This window comes from Carcharodon carcharias, chromosome 1 (genome assembly GCF_017639515.1).
Source record: "Carcharodon carcharias isolate sCarCar2 chromosome 1, sCarCar2.pri, whole genome shotgun sequence".
Lineage (NCBI taxonomy): Eukaryota > Metazoa > Chordata > Chondrichthyes > Lamniformes > Lamnidae > Carcharodon > Carcharodon carcharias.
In genome coordinates this window covers 200,956,088-200,979,346 of record NC_054467.1, presented here as the reverse complement: position 1 = coordinate 200,979,346, position 23,259 = coordinate 200,956,088, and the positions used below count along the sequence as shown (strand labels likewise).

General features: G+C 41.7%; 1 protein-coding gene across 3 annotated transcripts in view; it reads right to left on the bottom strand.

Moving 5' to 3' along the window:
• nol6 (nucleolar protein 6 (RNA-associated)) overlaps positions 1–6,755 on the bottom strand; it is a 154,479-nt gene extending 147,724 nt beyond the window's left edge. For 2 of the 3 annotated variants that reach the window (XM_041188986.1, XM_041188995.1), the window contains exons 1-2: positions 6,605–6,755; positions 3,066–3,302 (exon numbers count right to left, since the gene is read on the bottom strand). In XM_041188986.1, the coding sequence (XP_041044920.1) occupies positions 3,066–3,302; positions 6,605–6,652 (285 nt within the window). In that variant the 5' untranslated portion in view covers positions 6,653–6,755. The remainder of the gene's footprint in view (positions 1–3,065; positions 3,303–6,604) is intronic. The other variant, XM_041188979.1, reaches the window with a different exon arrangement.
• Between the last annotated feature and the right edge of the window lie 16,504 nt (positions 6,756–23,259).

Below are 23,259 nucleotides of genomic sequence, written 5' to 3'. Positions count from 1 at the left end.
CTAAAAATCCATATATATATGGCATCTTATTTATAATTTTTTCAAAGCCTCTTAAATCTTTCAAACATAATTTGCCTTTAACAAGCAAGTGCTGGCTGTCTTTGATTTAGATCAAGGATTTCTAAATGTTCACTACCTTGATCTCGAATTATAAATGCAAATAAAATCATGAGAACTATAAAAGATGTAGTGGGAAGGTGAAAACAGATTAGCAGGGCTAAAAGGGAAAATATAAAATGTTAGTAGACTGATGTTAGGCTAAATGATACTTAATTACCTGGCTCATACTTCTCATACCTTCTTAAACAAGGATGTTACATTACCTAATGTCCATTCCCACTACACAATTTGAATATTCATGAAAGATTTAAATGTGGACAGAACCTTGGTGTCCTTCCCCAACTGCCAAATGTGCATGCTATTAGACCAGAGTGATATATTCACCTTGAGTTCTGTTAACTTATTTCAGAACCAATCATTTTCTACAGTCGGGTTTTACACTTGTTCCATATCCTCTGCTAGTTTACCCAATTCTTACTTCCACCATAATGTGTAAAAAAAAAATGACCAGTACGTAATAACTATCATACCTTCATCCACCACAATAAGACTATGTGGTTCTATCGTCTCTATTCAACTCTGCGGTTATAAAAGTCCTTAATAATTCATTTTGCATTGTCTACTACCCTTTTATATTTTCCCTTTGAGCCCTGCTAATTTGCTTTCACCTTCCCCCCCACATCTTTTATAATTCTCATAATTTTATTTATTGTTAGTCCATCAAGTTTGTGAGGAAGATGTAAAGTGGCTACAGGAGGATTTGGACAGACTTAGTGAGTGGGCAAAAACATGGCAGATGGAATATAATGTAGAAAAATGTAAGGTTATCAACTCTGGTAGAAGGAACAGATGTGCAGAGTATTCCCTAAATGGAAAGAGATTAGAAAGTGTAAATGTACTAAGAGACTTGGATGTCCTTGTCCATAAGTCATTGAAAGCTAATGTACAGGTGTAGCAAGCTACTAGGAAAGCTAATGGAATGTTAATCTTTATCACAAGAGGATTTGAATACAGGAGTAGTGAAGTCTTGCTTCAGTTGCATAGAAGCTTGGTTAGGTCGCACCTGGATTACCATGTGCAGTTTTGGTCCCCTTACTCAGAAAGGATATTATTACCATAGAGGGAGTGCAACGAAAGTTCACCAGACTTATTCTGGGGATGGCGGGGATGTCTTACAAAGAGAGATTGAGCAAACTGGGCTTGCATTCTCTACAGTTTTGAAAAATGAGAGGTGATCTCATTGAAACCTACAAAATACTTAAAGAAATAGACTGAGTAGATGCAGGTAAGATGTTTCCCCTGGCTGGGGAGTCTAGAACCAGGAGATGCAATTTTAAAATAAGGGGGAAGCCACCTAAGACTGAGATGAAGAGAAATTTCTTTACTCAGAGGGCTGTGAATCTCTGGAATTCTCTACCCCAAAGGAAGCTCAGTCATTGAGTATGTTTACAGTAGAGATTGACAGATTTCTGATTAACCATAACGTAAAGGGTTATGTGAATAGTATAGGTAAAAGGCATTGAGGTGTTCAGCCAGCCATGATCGTATTGCATGGTGGAGCAGGCTCAATGGCTGAATGGCCTTTGCCTGTTCCTATATTCGAAGTTTCAGTTATGTTTCCGTTACTCCACTTATCCACATCAACAGTTACTTCAGCACTTTCAAGAACTGCAACAACAACTTGCATTTATTTAGCATCTTTAATATAGGGAAATATCCCGAGGTGGTAAGAACCACATAAGGTGATAATAGGACTGATGACCAAAAGCATGGTTTTAAGTAGCACCTCCATGACCTCACCCCTCATTATCGTAATCTTGTCTAGCCCCATAACCCTCAGATATCTGTGCTCCTCTACTTCTGGCCTCTTGAGCAGCCCAATTCTAAATGCTCCACCATTGGTGGCCAAACCTTCAGTTAGACATAGGCCCTAAGCTCTGGAATGCCCTCCCTACATGTCCCCAACTCTCTACTTCAGTGTCCTTCTTTAAGAAACTCCTTAAAAACTAACTCTTTGACCAAACTTTTGGTTACATCTCCTGATGTTGCTCAGCATTATATTTTATTTTCAAATGCTCCTGTGAACCAACTTGTGATGTTTTATTACAATATATATATATAAATATAATGTTACCTTAAAAGGAGGGAGAGGTTGAGAGGATTAGAAAGGAAATTACAAACTAAGGGGCCAGGCAGCTGAAGGCGTGGCCACCAAGGTGGAGCAACAAAATAAGAGCTGTGCAAGAGGACAGAGTTGGACCACAGAGACATTAAGGGTTGTAAGGCTGGAGGTCACAGTGATATGGAGAGGGGAAGCCAAGAAGGGATTTGAAAACAAGAATGAGAATCTTAATATTGAAGTGCTTCCAGACCAGGAACTAATGTAGGTCTGTGAGCACAAGAGTGATGAGAGAGTGCGAGTTAGGGTACAGGCAGTAGAGTTCTGGATGAGCTCAAGATTCTGGATAGATGGTGCAAGGTGTAAGGCCAGCCTGGAGAACATTGGAATATTCAACTCTAGAGCACCACTCAAAAAGATATTTATTTCTAATTATTACTATATCATTGGGCTAGCTAATCTAAACCAAAAAAGGGACAAAGTTCTTCAACATACAATGCATTCCAACTGCCATGTATAATAGGTGACTACAATCCGTGTTTCTGCAAAAAAAATTCCAAGCTCAGTATCTGCTGTGCGGTGCTAAATGATTTCAGCAACAGTTTGCCAAGGACTAAGATTTCAGATCACTGTCTAATAACTCCAAATGACGAGTGTGCATGTGTGGACACTGGCTAAAGAACTGGCTGCCAAAATTCACTGTCTTCACCCATGAAGAAGAACAAGTGAGGTGCCAGAAGGGAGAAAAATCATATTTTTAAAAATAGATACAATTGTTCAATCAATGTGATAGTGGTGGAGGTAGGGGCAAGAAAAAGTAGTTTAGTTTTTTTCCATAACAGAAACATTCCAATATCAAAAGCTTATATCATTTGTGGTGCAGTACCTGCATTCTAAGCAGAGTGGAATGAAAAAGATTCTCCGTTTCTTTCAGCTGATTGAGTTCTTCATTAGTTGGTGGCTTATACAGCTCTCTTTTACTTAGTTTAACAGCTCCTATTACTCCAGCATCTGTTGTTTGCTTTTTTTTCATGACATTCCTTCTTTTTCCAGGTTTTTCAATCTCTTCATCTTTCTCCCCGTCATCACTATTGTTTCCAGCATCTTGGATTTTTTCTAAATCCTTAAATAAAAGCACAGAAGATTAAAAATACAATGTAACAAGGTACACACTGTTAAATTAACAAACTACACTGGGAGAGCCAACCTCTATCTCAAGAGACTCACACAGCTCTCTATTGCTGTAACATGACTCTTGACTTATCTAGCCATGTGCTTAATCATGGAGGATTGCAGAAAGGAGAGAACTGAGGGCAACACTGCCACTATATGCACATGCTTTCAGGAATTGACCGGGCTCTAAAGTAGAAAGGAAGGAGAGATGGAGGATTCACTGTGGGTTTACCTTAAGATCATCGTGGCATTAAAGATCATGTCGGAGTCTAATGGTCCTAGCAGCAGCCACACACAACCAATTGACATCAACTAAAAGAACAGACTTGTATTTATATAGCACCTTTCGCAAACTTCAGGACATCACAAAGCACTTTTATAGCCAATGAGGCACATTTTTATCCTGTAATCATTGTTCCAACGTCAGAAGTGCTGCAATCAAGTTGCACACAATAAGCTCCCACAAACAGCATTGTGATAATGCTCAGATAATCTGTTTTTGAGAGATATATTGAGAATAAAAATTGGCCAGAACAGTGGGGATAACTCCACCACTCTTCTTCAAAATGTCATGGGATCTTTTATCTTTGTGGGAAAGCGGAGTTGAGGTTTAACTTTTTGTCCGAAAGTCAACACCTCTGACAGTCCAGCACTTATTTTTGTGCTCAAGTTTCTGGAGTGGTACTTGAACCTGCTAACTTAGGACAAGAGTGCTACCAACAAAGTACTATGGCTGACACCTTGGTAAGAAATGACAAGTAACAGAGCAAACACCAGAATTGAGCTTCTTCTCAAAGTTAAAATGGGAACCCTCCACTGTGCTGGTTCGTGTTCCCTTGCACTGACATCAATGAACAAATTAATCACATTTTTCAAACTTCACCTGAACAACACAGTGAATTGAAACTGAGATGTGACAAGAGGAACAAAGAGAGAGAGTTAAAGTAGGAAGGTGAAATGTAACTGCAAGGAAAAAACAAAGTGAGCACAGCAAATAGGGATGAGTGAATCTAAAAAGTGGAATTATAAAGCAAGAAAGATGTAGCGGTAGAGAGGGAAAGATGGAATAGTGAATGAGAGGCAATTGGAGAAGGGGAGTTGAAACAGAGCAAAGGGAACAGGGAAAAGAAGAGGGCAAACAAGAGTTAAATCTAGCTTTCAAGTAAATAGTTGGAAACAAAGCACGGCAAAAGAAACAATTTGCATTGATATAATGTTTTTCATTACCTCAAATGGCAATTACAGCATGTTCCTTATTGATTGATGTTCCACATTGTTGGTTACCAATATAGTTGTCCATTTTATTTTCCCCAAGTTCTATTCTCAAAATCAGGTTCTCTCTAATCAATTCATTTGGTTTATGTCATACTTACATCCTTCACTATCATCACCTTAAAGTGTATTATTTTATGGACATTATTTCCTAGATGTTCCCCTATTTGTACTTCTCTTGTTCAGTCCCATTACTAGATCTGATAGTACATCTTCCTTTGTTGGGCATTTTTACATATTTTGAGTGAGAAAGGAGTCTGATGACATTGTAGGATAGACATTCCCTTATACCCTGGACCTACGTCTTCTGTCCAATTAAAGCAGGGCTGTTGAACCCACTTCCCCCCTCGCCTCCAGTGATTATTATTCTATATTTTTCACTCAATTCCCTAATTCATCACTATATTTCTTCCTCCACTATTCAGTGGTCTGTAGACCACTGTGTGATTCTTGCTATTTTTTTTTTAAATCTCTATCCACATGGAATCTATTTTGGTCTTGTTGATAGGTGAGTCCCTTTTCTCAACTGCCATTACGTTATCCCAAATAAGTACAGCTACTCCATCTCGCCATTCCCAGTCCCGATTTTCCTGTAGTCATGTCTTAATAATCCTTATTATATCTGGCTCCTCCCTACTCATGATTGCCTCCAGCTTCCCTGTTTTATTAAGGATACTATGTACATTGCTACACACACATTTTGACTCATTTTTAATAGGATTTCCACTCATTCACCTTATGTTTAACCGCCTTTTTAAGATTCCCATTATACACTCTATTTATTCCCTTGCCATCAATGTCCTAACTTTATTCGTTCCAAATTAAAAAGTACTTTAAAAAGTAACCAAACTAATCGATTAGCGAGAACCTGATTTTGAGAATAATACTTGGGGAAAATAAAATGGGCAACTATATTGGCAACCAACAATGTGTTTTGTTTATGTTTAGGCTGCTGGCATTTCTTGTAGATTCCTTCCCCATCCCCCACCCTTTACCAGTTTAAAAAACAGTACTTCTGTTCTAAGAACACTCTTCCTTAAATATGGAGACCCACATTGCATAGTATTCCAGGTGTGGCATCACCAAAGCCCCGTACGAGTGTAGCAAGGCTTCTATTCTTGTGCTCCAATCCCCTTGAAACAAAAGCCAGCATGCCAATTACCTTCCTAATTGCTTACTATACCAGCATGCTAATTTGTGTTCCTTGTACAAGTACACCCAAGTCTCTCTGAATATCAACATTTAGGTGTTTCACTTCTCTTAAAATTTATTCTGCTTTTATATTTTTACAACCAAAGTGAATAGCCTCATACTTCCGCACATCATACTTCATCTGCCATCTTATTGCCTACTCAATTAACCTGTCGGTATCTCCAAACTCTTTTATTCTCCTCATGGCTTGTATTCCTACCTAGTTTTGTATCATCAGCAAACTTAGATACATGACTATCTGTCTCTTTGTACAAGACATTAAATAACTGAGACCCAGCACTGCTTATTGCAGCACTCCATCAGTCAACCAACTTGAAAATGCCCCATTTATCCCTTACTCTTTGTTTCCTGTCCTTTAAACAATCCTCTATCCATGCTAATATATGATCGCAAGTACATGAGTCATTGTCTTCTATATTAACTTTCTGTGTGGCACATTATCAAATGCCTTTTGGAAATCTAAGTTTAGTACATCTCACCATCCTTAAATTCCCATATTCTACAATCCAGACACAACCTGTTCTGGCATATCTCCGACTAACCTAAATTTATTTACTTAATTAATTAAAATATTTTTAACCATAATTGATGAGAACGATGAGAGAGACTTGCTGTTAAAGTTTACTTGGGCACGATTCAATCACATGGACTACGGTTTGATACTTGAGCAATGAGGACTATAATTGTACCGGGAGTAAAACATTTGAAACTAGCACACGGAATACATTGCACAAAAGTAGTTCAGAACAATAAAACCAGTGCACATACCTGCTGTTCAGCAGCATGTAGATCAGTTTCAGGACTCTTTCTCTTCATCTTTCCCTTGTGCTTTAACAACCGGTATTCCCGGAAGCAGTTCCTCAGCCTCTTCACACGTGCTGCCCTGAGTTCCGCTCAGCCTGATTGGAACCCCTGCCTCCACTCCACCTGATTGGTCCAACGCCTCTTCCACGCGCCGCAGTTTCCGTATTCCCTATGATTCCATTCGCTGTCAATCACCGTGCGTCAGATTCCATTCGCTGTCAATCACAGGATGTCGAACGTTTTCCGGGAATTTCCTCGGAGCTTCAACAGTAACAAAATACTCAGCTGGTCAACAAAACATGTGCATTTGTTGATTATTTCCTGCATTTTCTGTTTGTATTTCAGCGCTTGATTGCTAGCGACGAAATTCTTTTGAGAGAGCTTTTACTTTGAGTTTATTGGGTTTAGAACATGTCCTGCATTTATTTGAATTGCTCCTGCATAGTTTAACGCGTTGTTTGTATATAATACAGTCCAGGTTATGCTTTAACAATGTTTGCCATACTGCAAAGGAGGTGAATGTGATCAACAAGAATGATACAGTTTGTAAACCCGTCTGAACATTTGAGGCGATTTGACTTTGTTTTAATTGCAAGGAGTGTCACTTTCCTGATCAGTAATACTATACAAGCTTAGCAAATATTACTGCACCTTTTCCTGGAAATATCTTTCTCTCGTTGTATTATGTATTGTGGAGTTGAGTAAATTTGAAGAGAAATCACCTTTTACAAAAACATTGTACCAATTATTATTCTTTCAGCAGCCATGTTGCTGCTTTATTCCTCGGCAAGATCTAAACAAATAAAAACAGCATTACATCCAGGCATCGGCTCCCTCTGCTGGATACGTTTAAATGTATAATTAAAGAAGCAAGTGAACCGTGTTCAGGCGGAAATTGGATACCACGGGGAGCACAACCAAAAGCTGTCCCACAAGTCAACTGAAGTAGCTTGTTGCTCAGCTAGATCCCAGAAGGGCGATTTATGTGTCCCCCTACTACCCCATTTGAATTTAAAAATCGAGCGGTAGTGGTCTTCTGTGAACTCAGGATCACAGAATTGCAGAAGGAGCCATTCAGCTATCATATCTGCACCAGCTCTCTGAGTAAACAATTCACTCAGTGTCATTCTTCCCTAACCCTGCACATTCTTTCTTTTCAGATAACAGTCTAATTTCCTTTTAAATGCCTCAATTGAACATGCCTCCACCACATTCCGGCAGTGTAGTTCAGACCTCAACCACTCACTATGAGGAAAAAAAATTCTAATATTGCTTTTGCTTCTTATGCCAATTGATTCAAATATGTGTCCTCTCATTCTTGATGCTTTCACAAGTGGGTACAGTTTCTCCCTATCTACTCTGTCCAGACCACTCAAGATTTTGAATGCCTCTATCACATCTGCTCTCAGCCTTCTTTTCTCCAAGGAAAAGAGTCCCAACTTCTCCAATCTACCCTCATAACTGAAGTTCCTCATCCCTGGAACCATTCCTTTGAATCTTTTTCTGTACTCTATTCAATGCCTTCACATCCTTCCTACAGTGCAGCACCCAGAACAGCATGCAATACTCCAGCTGAGGTTGAACTATGTTTAGTAGTTCAAAATAATCGCCTTGTTCTTGTACTCTATGTCCCTATTAGTAAATAGGGACTGTTACCATAAGACCATAAGACATAGGAGCAGAAGTTAGGCCATTTGGCCCATCGAGTCTGCTCAGCCATTCAATCATGGCTGATAAGTTTCTCAACCCTATTCTCCTGCCTTCTCCCCGTAACCTTTGATCCCCTTACCAATCAAGAACCTATCTATCTCGGTCTTCAATACATTCAATGACCTGGCCTCCACAGCCTTCTGTGGCAATAAATTCTATAGATTCACCACTCTCTGGCTAAAGAAGTTTCTCCTCATCTCTGTTCTAAAAGGTCTTCCCTTTATTCTGAGGCTGTGCCCTCGGGTCCTAGTCTCTCCTAATGGAAACATCTTCCCCACGTCCACTATCAGGCCTTTCAGTATTCTGTAAGTTTCAATCAGATCCCCCCTCATCCTTCTAAACCCCAACGAGTATAGACCCAGAGTCCTCAAAAGTTCCTCATATGTTAATCCTTTCATTCCTGGGATCGTTCTCGTGAACCTCCGCTGGACCCTCTCCAGGGCAGCACATCCTTCCTGAGATACGGGGCCCAAAATTGCTCACAATATTCTAAATGTGGTCTGACCAGAGCCTTATAAAGCCTCAGCAGCACATCCCTGCTTTTATATTCCAGTCCTCTTGAAATAAATGCCAACATTGCTTTTGCCTTCCTAACTACCGACTCAACCTGCAAGTTAACCTTAAGAGAATCCTGGACTAGGACCCCCAAGTCCCTTTGCACTCCAGATTTCTGAATTCTCTCCCCAATTAGAAAATAGTCTATGTCTCTATTCTTCCTACCAAAGTGCATGACCTCACACTTCCCCACGTGGTATTCCATCTGCCACTTCTTTGCCCATTCTCGTAACCAGTCCAAATACTGCCTCCCCGCCTCCTCAATACTACCTGTCCCTCCACCTATCTTTGTATCATCTGCATAAGTTTGCAGAATGCCCTTAGTTCCTTCATCTAGATCAGTAATGTATAAAGTGAAAAGTTACAACTGGGATGAAAGGAGTGCACGAATTATCGAGCCCCCCTACTCCACAGTCTGTACCATTAATTTAAGTGTTTAATTTTCTCACTAAAATGGCCAATTGTGTACCTATATCTCTAGTACCCAGGAGAAAAGAGACTCTGACCAGGCTTCTTTCAAAAACTTAAGAGTGATTAATTTATTTTAAAACACAACTTATTTTAACAAGTTGCAAGTACTGTTTAACACCCCGCTTCCTGTAAGGACTCCATCCCATTCTCTCAGTTCCTTCGCCTCCATTGCATCTGTTCTGATGACGCTGCCTTCAAAAACAGTTCCTCTGACATGTCCTCCTTCTTCCTTAACCGAGGTTTTCCATCCACAGTCGTTGACAGGGCCCTCAACTGTGTCTGGCCCATCTCCTGCGCATCTGCCCTCACGCATTCTCTTCGCTCCCAGAAACATGATAGGGTCCCCCTTGTCCTCACTTATCACCCCACCAGCCTCCGCATTCAAAGGTCATTTCTGCCAACTCCAGCATGATGCCACCACCAAACACATCTTCCCTTCATCCCCCCTGGCGGCATTCTGTAGGGATCGTTCCCTCCGGGACACCCTCGTCCACTCCTCCATCACCCCCTACTCCTTAACCCCTACTTATGGCACCTCCCCATGCCCACACAGAAGATGCAACACCTGCCCCTTCACTTCCTCTCTCCTCACCGCCCAAGGTCCCAAACACTCCTTTCAAGTGAAGCAGCATTTCACTTGCATTTCCCCCAACTTAGTCTACTGCATTCGTTGCTCCCAATGCGGTCTCCTCTACATTGGAGAGACCAAACGTAAACTGGGCGACCGCTTTGCAGAACACCTGCAGTCTGTCCGTAAGAATGACCCAAACCTCCCTGTCGCTTGCCATTTCAACACTCCACCCTGCTCTCTTGCCCACATGTCTGTCCTTGGCTTGCTGCATTGTTCCAGTGAAGCCCAACGCAAACTGGAGGAACAACACCTCATCTTCCGACTAGGCACTTTACAGCCTTCCGGACTGAATACTGCATTCAACAACTTTAGGTCTTGACCTCCCTCCTCCATCCCCACCCCCTTTCTGTTTCTTCCCCTTTCCTTTTGTTTTTTTTCCAATAAATTATATAGATTTTTCTTTTTCCCACCCATTTCCATTATTTTTAAATATTTTTAAATCTTTTATGCTCCCCCCACCCCCACTAGAGCTATACCTTGAGTGCCCTACCATCCATTCTTAATTAGCACATTCGTTTAGATAATATCACCAACTTCGACACCTATGTGTTCTTTTGTTCTGCTGTCTGTGACATCTTTTGATGATCTGCTTCTATCACTGCTTTTGCCTACAACCACACCACCCCCCTCCACTTCTCTCCCCCCACCCAAACCAACCCCCTCCCCCCCCCACCCCAACCACCTTAAACCAGCTTATATTTCACCCCTTCCTGGGATTTACCTAGTTCTGTCGAAGGGTCATGAGGACTCGAAACGTCAACTCTTTTCTTCTCCGCCGATGCTGCCAGACCTGCTGAGTTTTTCCAGGTAATTCTGTTTTTGTTTTTCATCTGTCACCTGTCCGCCCATTCCACCAACTTGTCTATGCTCTTTTGAATTTGTACACTATACTCCTCACAGTTCACTATGCTACCAAGTTTTATATCATCCGCAAATTTTGAAATTGTGCCCTGTACACCAAGGTCTATGTCATTAATATATATCAGGAAAAGCAAGGATCCCAACACTGATCCCTGAGGAACTCCATTACAAACCTTCATCCAGCCTGAAAAACATCCATTACCCATTGCTATTTTTCTTGTCACTCAACCAATTTTGTATCCATGTTGCTACTGTCCCTTTTATTCCATGAGCTATAACTTTGCTCACAAGTCTGTTGTGTGGCATTCTATCAAATGTCCTTTTGGAAGGAAGTCCATGTATGCCACATCAACAGCATTGCCCTCATCAACTCTTTCTGTTACCTTTTCAAAAAATCCAGCAAGTCACTTGAATACAATTTTCCCCTTAAGAAATCCATGTTGGCTTTCTTTAATTAATCCACATTTGTCCATGTTATTACTGTCCAGTAAATTAAATAACTGCAATTGTTAGTTTTCTCTTTGCTGTTGTTGCTGCATGCTGTTCCCAGGCAGTTTGCACCCATAGTAATAAGGTGTAAATCATATACACTGTGTAAAAGATGGAGTAAACTTGGGTGCAAATGTATTATGAACATAATTACACCATACTCAAATTTCAAATTTCCTTGGTCTTTATTGTATAATATTATTTCAATATGATTTAGGAACTATGTTGTCATGCAAAGGTATACATCCAGAATGCCATATCACTCTTGCTACACTACAGTGTATCATTCCACAGGACATTGTGAGCTCTGGAAAAATACACCTGATTAAAGGTTCCTGTATCTTCTAAAAGTCTGATAATTTCAAACTTCTGGGAGCCACAAAACATAACATGGTGGCAGCAGGTGTCTGTGAGTAAAACCGAAACATTTTAAATGTAGTTAATGCTGGGTCAGATTGCGAAAAATCCACCCAAATTCATCTGAGAGAGAGAAAGAAAAGCCAAGTGAGTTGTGCAAAACTGAAATGGCCACTACCACAGTAATGAATGCACAACTAAAGCCCAGGATGAATTTGGAGTCAGTGGCATAGTGATATTGTTACTAGACTGGTATTCTAGAGATCCAGAGTAATGCTTTGGGGACCTGGTTCAAATCCCACCATGGCAGATGGTGAAATCTTAATTCAATAAAAATCTGGAATTAAAATACTAATGATGGCCATGAAACCATTGCCAATTGTTATAAAAACCCATCTGGTTCACTAACGTCCTTTAGGGAGGGAAATCTGCTGTCCTTACCTGGTCTGGCCTACATGTGGCTCCAGACCCACAGCAATGTGGTTGATTCTTAAATGCCCTCTGAACAAGGGAAATTAGGAATGGGCAATAAATGCTGGCCTAGCCAGTGACGGCCACATCTCAAGAACAAATTTTTAAAATGTCTTGAGAACAAAACCAAATTCCAGACGCTGGACAAACATCCTTTGTTATAGTCAATGTGGAGAAGGATGGTCACATGACCTAAGACTCTGGGCTTTTGAGCAGTTTAATATTGCCTTTCCACACAGTGCAGCCAGCTCTGTTCATGTTGGACCACCAGCCCATCTAACCTGACTCTATTGGAAGATTTCATATCATTGCCGACGGAACTGATGCAATCTCTGTAGTGTAGCAAGAGTGATATGGCATTCTGGATGTATACCTTTGCACGACAACATAGTTCCTAAATCATATTGAAATAATATTATACAATAAAGGTCAAGGAAATTTGAAATTTGGGTATGGTGTAATTATGTTCATAATACATTTGCACCCAAGTTTACTCCATCTTTTACACTGGGTCTTGTGACATCAACGTCACCTGAAAAAGTGAATCTTACAACTCCAGTCTCCGGCCAGCTGACCATCGAATGCCTACGTGAAAGAGTTCCTCATTGTACCCTGACTTTAAAAAAAAATAATTCAAAGCACCTTCTGTTTACGGACAAGTGATAAGAGGAAGACAGTGCTATTTGGACTAACCCTCTCCTGTATGTAACAAAAGAAATAGATGCAAGGCTGGTCATTTAGCTTCTTTGGGGCTCTGCTCACTCCGACGTATGAAAACCTCTAATTAGAAAAGACAACATTGCAGGCTGTTGGCATTGCCAGAGCATATGAAGTCACGGGCGGACAGATGAAGACGCTGACTATCCAAACAGCTAGACTTTGGTTCATACAAGGGCAAGGCAGCAGGGTTGATGCAGTGAAACAGCAACAAAAATAATGGAGGCCAAACAGAGAGAAAGCTCTGCAAAAGCTGTGGACCATATAAGTCCACTGAAAGAAGTGTCCCACACAGAGATCAAACTGCAGCGTTTGTGGAAAGCCCAATCACCTGGAAAAAAAAGTTCAGGAAAGAAAATGGGAAAGGAGTTATCAGATGCAATAGGGCAAACAAGAAAGAAAATCAAAAAAAAATATCCATACCCGGGAAGAGGGCAATGAATTTGAGGACACTTTAGACATAGGAACTATACACCTACATGAAATGTCAGCATGCAACAGTTCCCATAGAAAAGAAATCCACACAGTCATTCTGATAAGGAAGAAGGTGATAACTAAAACCACAACCACAAATCTAAAACTTAAGCTTGATACCGGAGCACAGAGTAACATCTTACTGTTCATACTATACTAGGAGATCTTTTCTGGAAATTTGAAGGAAAATAGTTACCCAAAGAAAGATGGCCTAAAACCAAGTAACTTTGTGCTGATAGCATATGGTGGAACTGAAATTTGATAGCTAGGAATGACCCAAATCAGAGGGACATATAAAGGAAAAGATATTAACTGCATGTTCTACATCACGGAAACAGATGACCCTGCTATCCTAGGGTTGAAAAGTTGCAAAGAGCGCTGGCTTATCTCAGTAAACCATGAGATGAAGGAGGCATCACTGAGTGGTGAAAGTAGTACACCTATTGAAAAGCACCTTCTGATCAGAAGCAAGGAAGTTCTGATCCAAATGTATCCAAAGTGTTTCGATGAGATGATTGGACATTTTGAAAATTTTGCGTATCACCACCACTATTCAGTCCCCATGAAAAGTACCAATAGAACTAAAAGAAAAGCTTGAAAGAGAACTCCAAGACATGGAAGAAAAGAAAGCTATTGCCAGGGTCATGGAGTCTACAAATTGGCTAAAATTCATCGTTATGAGGGATAACATGCAAAGCCAAATTAATGGGTTTCAGTCAGATATTGAAATTCTCAAGGCCAATATTGAAAGACACAAAGAGCTTGTGGCAGTAAAGGAAAGGGAGCTAATCCGGAAAGTTCAGGCAGCTAAAGATGATGGTTTCCAGAAGGATGAAAAGTTAGAACTGGAAAGTAAAGACGCTGACCTGAAAAGACTGAAAACTGAACAGGACATTACATGGCAAGCTGAAAAGGAGCATATGGAAGAGTAACTGTACGCTGTACCATTAGTAAAAAAGACATCCAAAAGGGAGATCCTGACCTCGGGTCAAAACTTCAACAGCACATGTTTCAAATAGAAGAAACTGAAAAAGAAAAAACAATAGTGCTGAGTTCAGACAGCAAATTCGTGAATTGCAGACACAGCATAACAGTATATCACCGTCAGAGAATGATTTACTGGAGACCAATACAAACTACAAGAAACACTGGAGCATTTAAAAGAGGAACTGTGAATTGCAAGAAGCCAAGAAGAGCAGGCACACCAGGAAGCTGAAAAATTGGCAGAAGACAGGTGCATAGAGTAGTTAGAAAAGATACATAAGTAAGGCAGAGCTTGAGGAAAAGTACTGCCAGGCTAAAGACCGATGCAGCATGCTTAAGAAGAGGCACACATTTTACCACCTATGTGATGCTGTGAATAATGTTTTTTGAGAAATGACAAGAAGTTATAAAGGAGTGTTTTGAGCTCAGAATTGTATCGATTGCATCAACATAACTTTTCCAATCATTAACTTTTTATTTATATTATGCCTGAACCAAAGAAGATTAAGTTGATCTAAAGAGACATTATATTATGTTTTTAAAGAAAGAGGGATGTTATATTATTCCAATATGAAATTACATCTTAGACTGACATGCGTAGGTATACATGTATATCCAAAATGCATTACAGTCAATGTATCAAAGCCACCATGATCATCCACAGCAAAAGGTGAGATCTGGAAAAATACACTCGAAAAGCTCTTGTATCTGTGTCTAATAGTGTGATTATATCAAATTTCAGCAAACCACAAGACATAACGATGTTTCATATCAATAAATTGATCCTTGCATATGTACATAACCTGGCTCAGCATAATGCAAAAGCAAATACTGTGGCTGCTGGAAATCTGAAGTAAAATCATCACAAGCATGAAATGTTAACTCTGTTTCTCTCTCCACAGATACTGCTGAGTGTTTTCAGCATAATGTCTTTGCTGCCCAGACTAAAGAGCTGTACAATATATGAACTTCCTGGATTTACACTGTCTTAAAATGGGTGTAAAATTAAGTCCAGAATTTTAGGTGTAGAAGGAAACAAAGTCAGGTGTTTCATTGCAATTTTTTAAGCAATTTCTTTTAAACTCACCCTTTCTGAAACATAAAAAAAATTCTCATTGAGCCTGGGAGATGGAGGAAATTTAGTAAAATTATACCAGAATGAGGGACTTTAGTTATGTGAAGAAACAAAGATGGAAATGTTTTCCATACAGCAGATTTAATGCAAGTGTCAGATCGTGTAAATGAAGAAAAAGTCAACCTTTGAAGCTTTGAAAAATCCTTCCAAAAACAGGGGTTGACTTATATGCTTAAGTATAAAATGTGAACCACCAGTGGTTGCCATTTTGAAATCTGAGTATGATTTAAACTCCTACACACCTTCTTCTCAAAGCAGCTCATATTGTCAGCTTGTTGCCTGCATCGACTTATATGGTGAGTGTACACCATATCGTGGCATATATGTTGACCCAGCATATAAGACGACCCCATTCTTTCAGCACCAAAATGCACGTTTAAGCCAATGCTTGGTGTATAAGTCGACCCTCCATTTTTAAGTGATAAATGCATACTTAGGTCAATGTTCGCATTAAAAGTGAGCCTCAATTTTTTTAGCCTGGAAATACATATTTAGAATTATACTCACCATATAAGTCGATGCAGGCAGCAAGTGGGCAATATGAGCTGCTTTGCGAAGAAGGTGTGTAGGAGTTTAAATCATACTCACAAATTTCAAAATGGCAACCACCGGTGGTTCACATTTTATACTTAATCACACAAGTCAATACCTGTTTTTGGAAGGATTTTTCAAAGCTTCAAAGGTTGACTTAAACATTGCGATCTACAGTATTCCCACTGGCAGGAAGGTTGGTAAATAGAGGGCACAAAATTAAAATAATTGGCAATAAAACCAGAGGAAAGATGAGGAAAAAATACACAGCTGTTTTTTACAATCTGGAATGTACTGCCTGAGAGGGTGGTGGAAATAGATTGAATAAATTTGCAGGGGAGTGACACTATTCGGATTGAGCTTTCAAAGAGCTGGCACGGACATGATAAGCTAAATGACCACCTTCTGAGTTCTATGATTCTTTTAATTGCATCTTAGACTGACTTTCGTTCCTGTCAATAGCTGTCAAAGAAACCCGCCATTGCTGTGTCTCTTTTCACAACTAAGTTTACCAGTGGTCATCACCATGACAGAGATCGGTCAGATTTGGCCAAAAAAAGTAAAATCCAAATTTTTCCTTAAAGTAATAGAACTGCATGATGACTGCATCTGGAGCATTGCCCTCTGTTCCATGACAGATTTTAATTTGTCATTTTTCTGTTCTTTGACTTTGGGCATCTACATTTTCCTCCTGTTCAGAATCCCATTACCTTCTGAATTATAATTTTGCCTATGGTAAAACTCCACTCTCATCCAGTCCATTCCACCTGGTTGGCTGATTTCATTAGCAAGTATGACTAGAAACACACCCGTTGGTTCAAAAAATGTATCATATTAGCCTTGTAACTGTGACATTTTTGAAATTCAATTTATTTAACTTTAGAAATGTATTCATCAAACATTGCCCACTTGGCTTCATTTTTATCCTAAAGAGACTTAACATCAAATCTGTCAATTTTCCAGATGACACCAAGGGGAGGATCTGTGTCGTAATTATGGTTTTATTTAATGTGTAATGTACCTTTAAGAATAATGTTTGTTAAGGAAGATCACATGATCTATAGTAACCAATAGGAGTGTAGCGCAGGCTACTTCAGTACTTAGCAGTACTTAGTAGGGATACAGTTTGAGTTGAAAGCATATGTGTAGTTGCTGCTGAATGCCTTGTAAATAAACATAAAGTACCCACCAAAGGAGTGCCTGCAGATCAAAATGGTCTCAGATGTGACTATCAATAGTACCAACTCAACCACCACTGACAACAATCTGTCAATTTCTATTCCCAAACGTTTTGATTTCATACTTTATCTTTACACCATTCCATTTCCTGCCTCTTTTTGTAAGTCTTTACAGAGACTGTCTTGGTATTCCCTTCACGTTAAAGACCTGTCCAAGCTATTGCTTCAGTTTGTGACATTTACTGCCAACTTTCAACAAAGCAGTGGCCTCAGTAGACCCTTTTTCAGATAACCTTGAGCAAAATAAATAAAAGCTGGGATGAAAGAGCACAAATATATCTACCAAAATGTCCTAGACCATTTCAAAGTCAAATGTTGGCTCACTGTAGCTTACTGGCTGATACAGTCAACATTTAGGAGGTAAAACACTGATAGTTTATTGATTTGCTTCACAAATGAACAAACAAGCTAAAAAAAAATTTCCTGATGTTCACTGATGTTATGAGAGGTAGAAAAATGTTCAAACACAGGGTTGATTAAAATTCAAATTTGAGGTTTAATTTTGCCACTGGTTGCAGCAGACTCCAAGTAAATAAACAAGCAATTAATGATAAAAACAAAAAAACTGTGGATGCTGGAAATCCAAAACAAAACAGAATTACCTGGAAAAACTCAGCAGGTCTGGCAGCATCGGCGGAGAAGAGTCGACGTTTCGAGTCCTCATGACCCTTCGACAGTTCTGTCGAAGGGTCATGAGGACTCGAAACGTTGACTCCGGGACATTTTATAGTATCTTATGTAACTCTAAAAGGTCTTCTGTCATCGCTCAATTTTTAACAAAAAGGAGTGCGGGTTTTTCTAACCTTTCCCTATAATTCAGTCTTAAACAGGGCTCAGTCTCATAAACATTCATTGAACTACTTTTGGGATTTGAATGTTTTATTTTTACCTCAGTGACCAGGGCTAGGCACAGAACTCAAGCTAAGGCTCAGGAGAGCACAATGCAGCATCAGCACAACTGCTTCAGTAATCTATTCCACTGACTAGACAATTTAGCTAAGCATTTTGTGTGCTTTGCTCTTGGTGATCGTGATCAACAATAACTATGCATAGCATAGGTTCACCCCCTTCCCTATTTTTACTTAGCTCTGTTGAAGGGTCATGAGGACTCGAAACGTCAACTGTACTCTTTTCCGCCGAGTTTTTCCAGGTATTTCTGTTTTTGTTTTGGATTTCCAGCATCTGCAGTTTTTTGTTTTTATCTCTGTGTTTATTTGACTGCCACTTCTCTTCAAGAAATGCCTACCTTGAAGAAGTTTTGTTGCTACTCTCCGTCAGGATTTTCGAATCTCTCTTTTGCCTTGTTCACCTTCATTGCTTTCCATTTCTCTCCTGGTGTTTGACAAGGTGTTTACTAAAATCCACTTTCACAGCCATATTTCCTTTCTCAGTGACTGTCTCCGTCTCCGACTTACCCCACGTGGATTTCAACTGAAATTCCATCCCTCATGTTTCGAACCCACCCAGGATTACAGGTATCTCCGGGACATAAAACATTTCTCAGACTGCTGTTCCCGTCGCATTCTGAGATCTACCCTCAGTGCCATGCACCGCCATATGAATAAATGTATTCCACCCATCGTTTATTTCACCCTACCCCCACTAAAGCTACCTTGCTTGTCCTGCTCTCCACTCTTAATTAGCACATTCTTTTAGATAATATCACCACCTTCAACACCTCTCTGTTCTTTTGTCTGTGACATCTTTTGGTTATCTCCTCCAATCACTGCTTGCTTGTCCCAACAACCACCCCCCCCCACCAGCCCTTCCCCCCGCCCCCTTTAAACCAGCTTATATTTCACCCCCTTCCCTACTTCTGTTGAAGGGTCATGAGGACTCGAAACGTCAACTTTGCTCTTCTCCACCGATGCTGCCTGACCTGCTGAGTTTTTCCAGGTATTTCTGGTTTTGTATAGTATAAGTTGAGTCTTTTCCAGATCCTTTTCAGTCCCTCCCAGATTAAGGTCAACACCATTCATTCAGTAAGTATACCCCCCAACTGTGTTGGGCTATTTTTCACTTGAGGCTATTTTCACTTTGGTGGCTGTGATTATACCGTTATCTCTCACAATTCATTGTCACAGCGTAATGTGATTTTAGGATACTTAATAAGCACTTGCCTACTGAAAATTTTGTCACACTTCCTAAAACAGACCTTGCGCGCCCAGTGGCAGGTTTCATGGCAGGTGGGAGCTGAAAATTTGGAGAGAAGCCAAAAATTGGATTCCTAGCAGTGGGAAAGCAGATTAGAATTTTCCCCTCACCACTTTCACGGCGAGCTGATGGTGGGTCAGTTTCTCACTGATCCATGTCGGGAGCGCAATTTGCATGCATTATATTTTATGAATGTCCATTAAAAACGCCACTCACCATAATTACGTTCCCCCTCCCAATCTTGTGCCATGTCCAGGGGAAGTTAGACCGGTCTAAATTGCGGCTGGAAATGAATGGCATGCTGCTGTTGGCCCTCACTTCGCTTGTGACTTTGAGTTGAGTGCATCATTCAAACCCTACCTGCAGCAGCGCTGGTCCCGTTTCTCACCAATGCCAGTGAGGCGCTACACTGTTGGGAGTGTAGGGTTGGTCTGCTCACTGGCTTCCCCTGTACTCTGGGATGGTGTCTTCTGTGGGTCTCAGGCAGGGGTCCAATATGAGACAGAGAGCAGCATTGCAGCTGGGGGGGTGGGCAGGTAATGACGGGAGGGGAAGGAAGACGGAGACACAGGCACAATGGGCAATAGTGAGGTTGGAGGGTGGCAGGGGCTAAGAGGAAGGAGACATGGGGAACAAGGGACAGTGGTGAGTCGGAGTTGGGGAAAGGAAGATGGCGACACAGGGGACAGTGGGCAATGGTGGCATTGGAGAGGGGCAAGAAAATGACAGGCAGCGGGGAGACCAAGGGTGGGGAAGCTGGACCCCAACATGGAAGACTAGAACACAGGCACAGAAGGGATGGAAGGGAATCAAACTGTATGAATGGAACGGATGCATGCAGACTCCAGAATATGAGGAGGGGGAACTGCGTCAGTGTGGCACAAGGGGGATGGGTTGCAGAGGGACTCATTGAGGTGGGGGAGGGGAAAGGCTTGCACATGGGGGAGGGGTTGCACAGAGACGCATGGGGGCAGGAGAGATACTGTGTTGTCATCAGTTAAGAAGGAACTGGAGAGCTCATTGAAGGACAGTCACAGTCCCTGGTCTGGGGCCAAGAGGTTGGGTGAGAGATGAAAGGAGTTCTGAGTCTTTGTGCACCTGATAGTCAGGTTGAGAGATTAAAGGCAATCCTGGGGCTTTGCAGGCATGCTACAGCGATATGCATGGCATGCGCGTCGTAGTCCCGCTCCAGGGAGGGGCAAGGACTGTGTGCTCAACTGCGATAAAGCACAGCTTGGTGTGCAGGGCCTGGTCATGATCTTACAGTCGGTGGCCATGGGCTTGTCTGGCTTGGCACTGGGCTGCAGTTAGGATGGTTATAGTTAGGGGAGGAATCTGCAGCCTGTAAATGAGGAATAAGGAATAAAGAGAGGCGGTATTTGAAGCTCTCCTGAGGGGGAGATGGGTATCTCCTCTGTACGTGACCATGCATACAGCCTCAAGATGGGGAGGGGAGAAGTCCATATTGGGCATGGGGACATCAACAGTAAAGAGTTCAGATGGGGGTGTTGGATTAAAATGGGATCCAGGATTACCTGGGGCTGGTTGGAGAATAATGGAAGGGAGCTCTACCTGCAAACCATGGGGTTCCAGGAAGAATGGTGGAATCCAAACACGGACAGGGGGAGGGTCGAAGCTGGTCACAATATAAAAATGCATCACCACCATCTTGAAACCCCAAAGTTATTGCACAATTTGAAATTGAAACTGAAAAAGAATCTGCTTGGGAAGGGTTTGAGTCAGTGTTGGAGAAGTGCTGGGCTGCACTCAGGGGCCCTTTCGAGGATCATCCACAAACTGCTTGCAGTCTCAACATTGAAACAGTCAGAGCTGAGAGAAAAGACAAAGACTTTCTTGAGAAGCTACAATTGGAGTCATTGTCTTTTGGTGCACTTTAACAAGAGATAGCAGGAGTCATTGGCTTCACAATACGATCACTCCATTTGAGCTTTAACAGAAAGGAACATGAGAATCAAAACGCTGGTAACCATTGTTGAGGCGCAGCTGCTGCATTTCTGCCAGATCTTCAATGAAAGCCTCTAATGTGCTTTCTACAATTGGCATGGATAATGGGCCAAAGGTTGTCCAGTCATTGCTGAAGTGCAAGTTGAGCTTAATCAGTATACCAGATCAGGGCTTGCAGGAGTGCCTTTGGTAAGGTGGCACATTTCATGAATGTGTCCAACCCTCTCCCAACCTCTGTGGGATTGAGATGTGAAGTATCAGGTTTGGCATCGTGGTCACCAAGATATGTGAGTGTGCGCCTCAGCAAAAAGCTAGTAGCACAGACACAGCTGTAGGGCATGACAATGGCTTTCTGTTTGCGAGTGGGTGGTCTACAATATTTGCCTAGTATTTAATAATCCTTTGCATCTCTCAGTCCACAGGAAGAAGGAGGATTGAATAATGGAGCCTGCGCTCAATGCTGCCTTCTTGATGGCAGTGATCTGATTGAAGAGGAGAAGGGCCCAGCGCCACCTAGCGCAGCTTTGAAGGGAGGTCCAGCCTCAGGTCCATGGTCCAGTGGAGCCACAGCAACACCCAGAGGATGAGCAGGTTAGACCCATCCTACAGAGGCAACTCACATGACCAAGGGTCTACCGAACAAGACTTTCCTATCTGGACGTGACTGACAGACAATGCCACGCATGCCTGTGCTTGTCAAGGGATGTGGTGAATCATATCCGCCACATTCTGTGGGAGAATCTAATTCCCCATGGACTGGGAGGACACCCCCTGCCAGTACCCCTGAAGGTCACAGCCGTGCTTAATTTTTTTGTCAGCAGGTTGTTCCAGGGATCCACAGGGGACTTATGCAGCAGCCCATAGTCCTCAACACCTAAACAAAAACAGAATTACCTGGAAAAACACGGCAGGTCTGGCAGCATCGGTGGAGAAGAAAAGAGTTGACGTTTCGAGTCCTCATGACCCTTCAACAGAACTAGGTGAATCCAAGGAAGGGGTGAAATATAAGCGGATATATATATTTTGGATTTCCAGCATCCGCAGTTTTTTGTTTTTGTCCTCAACACCTAAATGTTTCAAGGAGGTGACAGATGCCCTCTACAGTAAGGCTCATCATTATGTGAACTTCACACTGGATGAAGCTAGCCAGGCTCCTAGATTTCTTGGGTTTGTAGATATCTCATGCTTCCCTTGAGTACATGTGGCATTCAGAGCTCCATGGCAGCAGCCTCTGATGTTCATTAACAGGAAAGGGCTCCACTCCCTGGACATTCAGCTGCTGTGCGATCATCAGAAGCACATCATGTACGTTTGTGCCAGATACCTTGGGAGTTCCCATCCTGAGTTATTCGAGGTGCCTCACATATTCTCAGTGATTACAGAGCTGGCTGCTTGGGGTTAAGGGGTACACATCCAAATGATAGCTCATGACACCCATGCATCATCCTCTGAGTTACTCTGAGGAGAGATACAATGCAGTGCATAAGGCAACATGATCCATCATAGAGCAGACCATTGGCATCCTGAAGACGCACTACCGATGTTTGGACCGCTCAGGTGGGGCTCTGCAGTACTCTCCACAGAGGGTGTCTCTCATAATCGTGGTCTGTTGCACCCTTCACAACCTGGTGCTTCAAAGGGGGGAATCCGTTGCCAGAGGGAGACGGTGAAGAGCAGGAAGGTCAGGAACCTGATAACCAAATAAAAGGTGTGGCTATGGGTACCCACATGGGTCCCAGTTATGCCTGTCTCTTTATGGGGTATGCGGACCATTCCTTGTTCCAGTCCTACTCAGGCCCCCTCCCATAAGCATTTTCTCAGTACATAGATGACTGTTTCACTGCCGCTTCATGCTCTCACCTGGACCTGGAAAAAT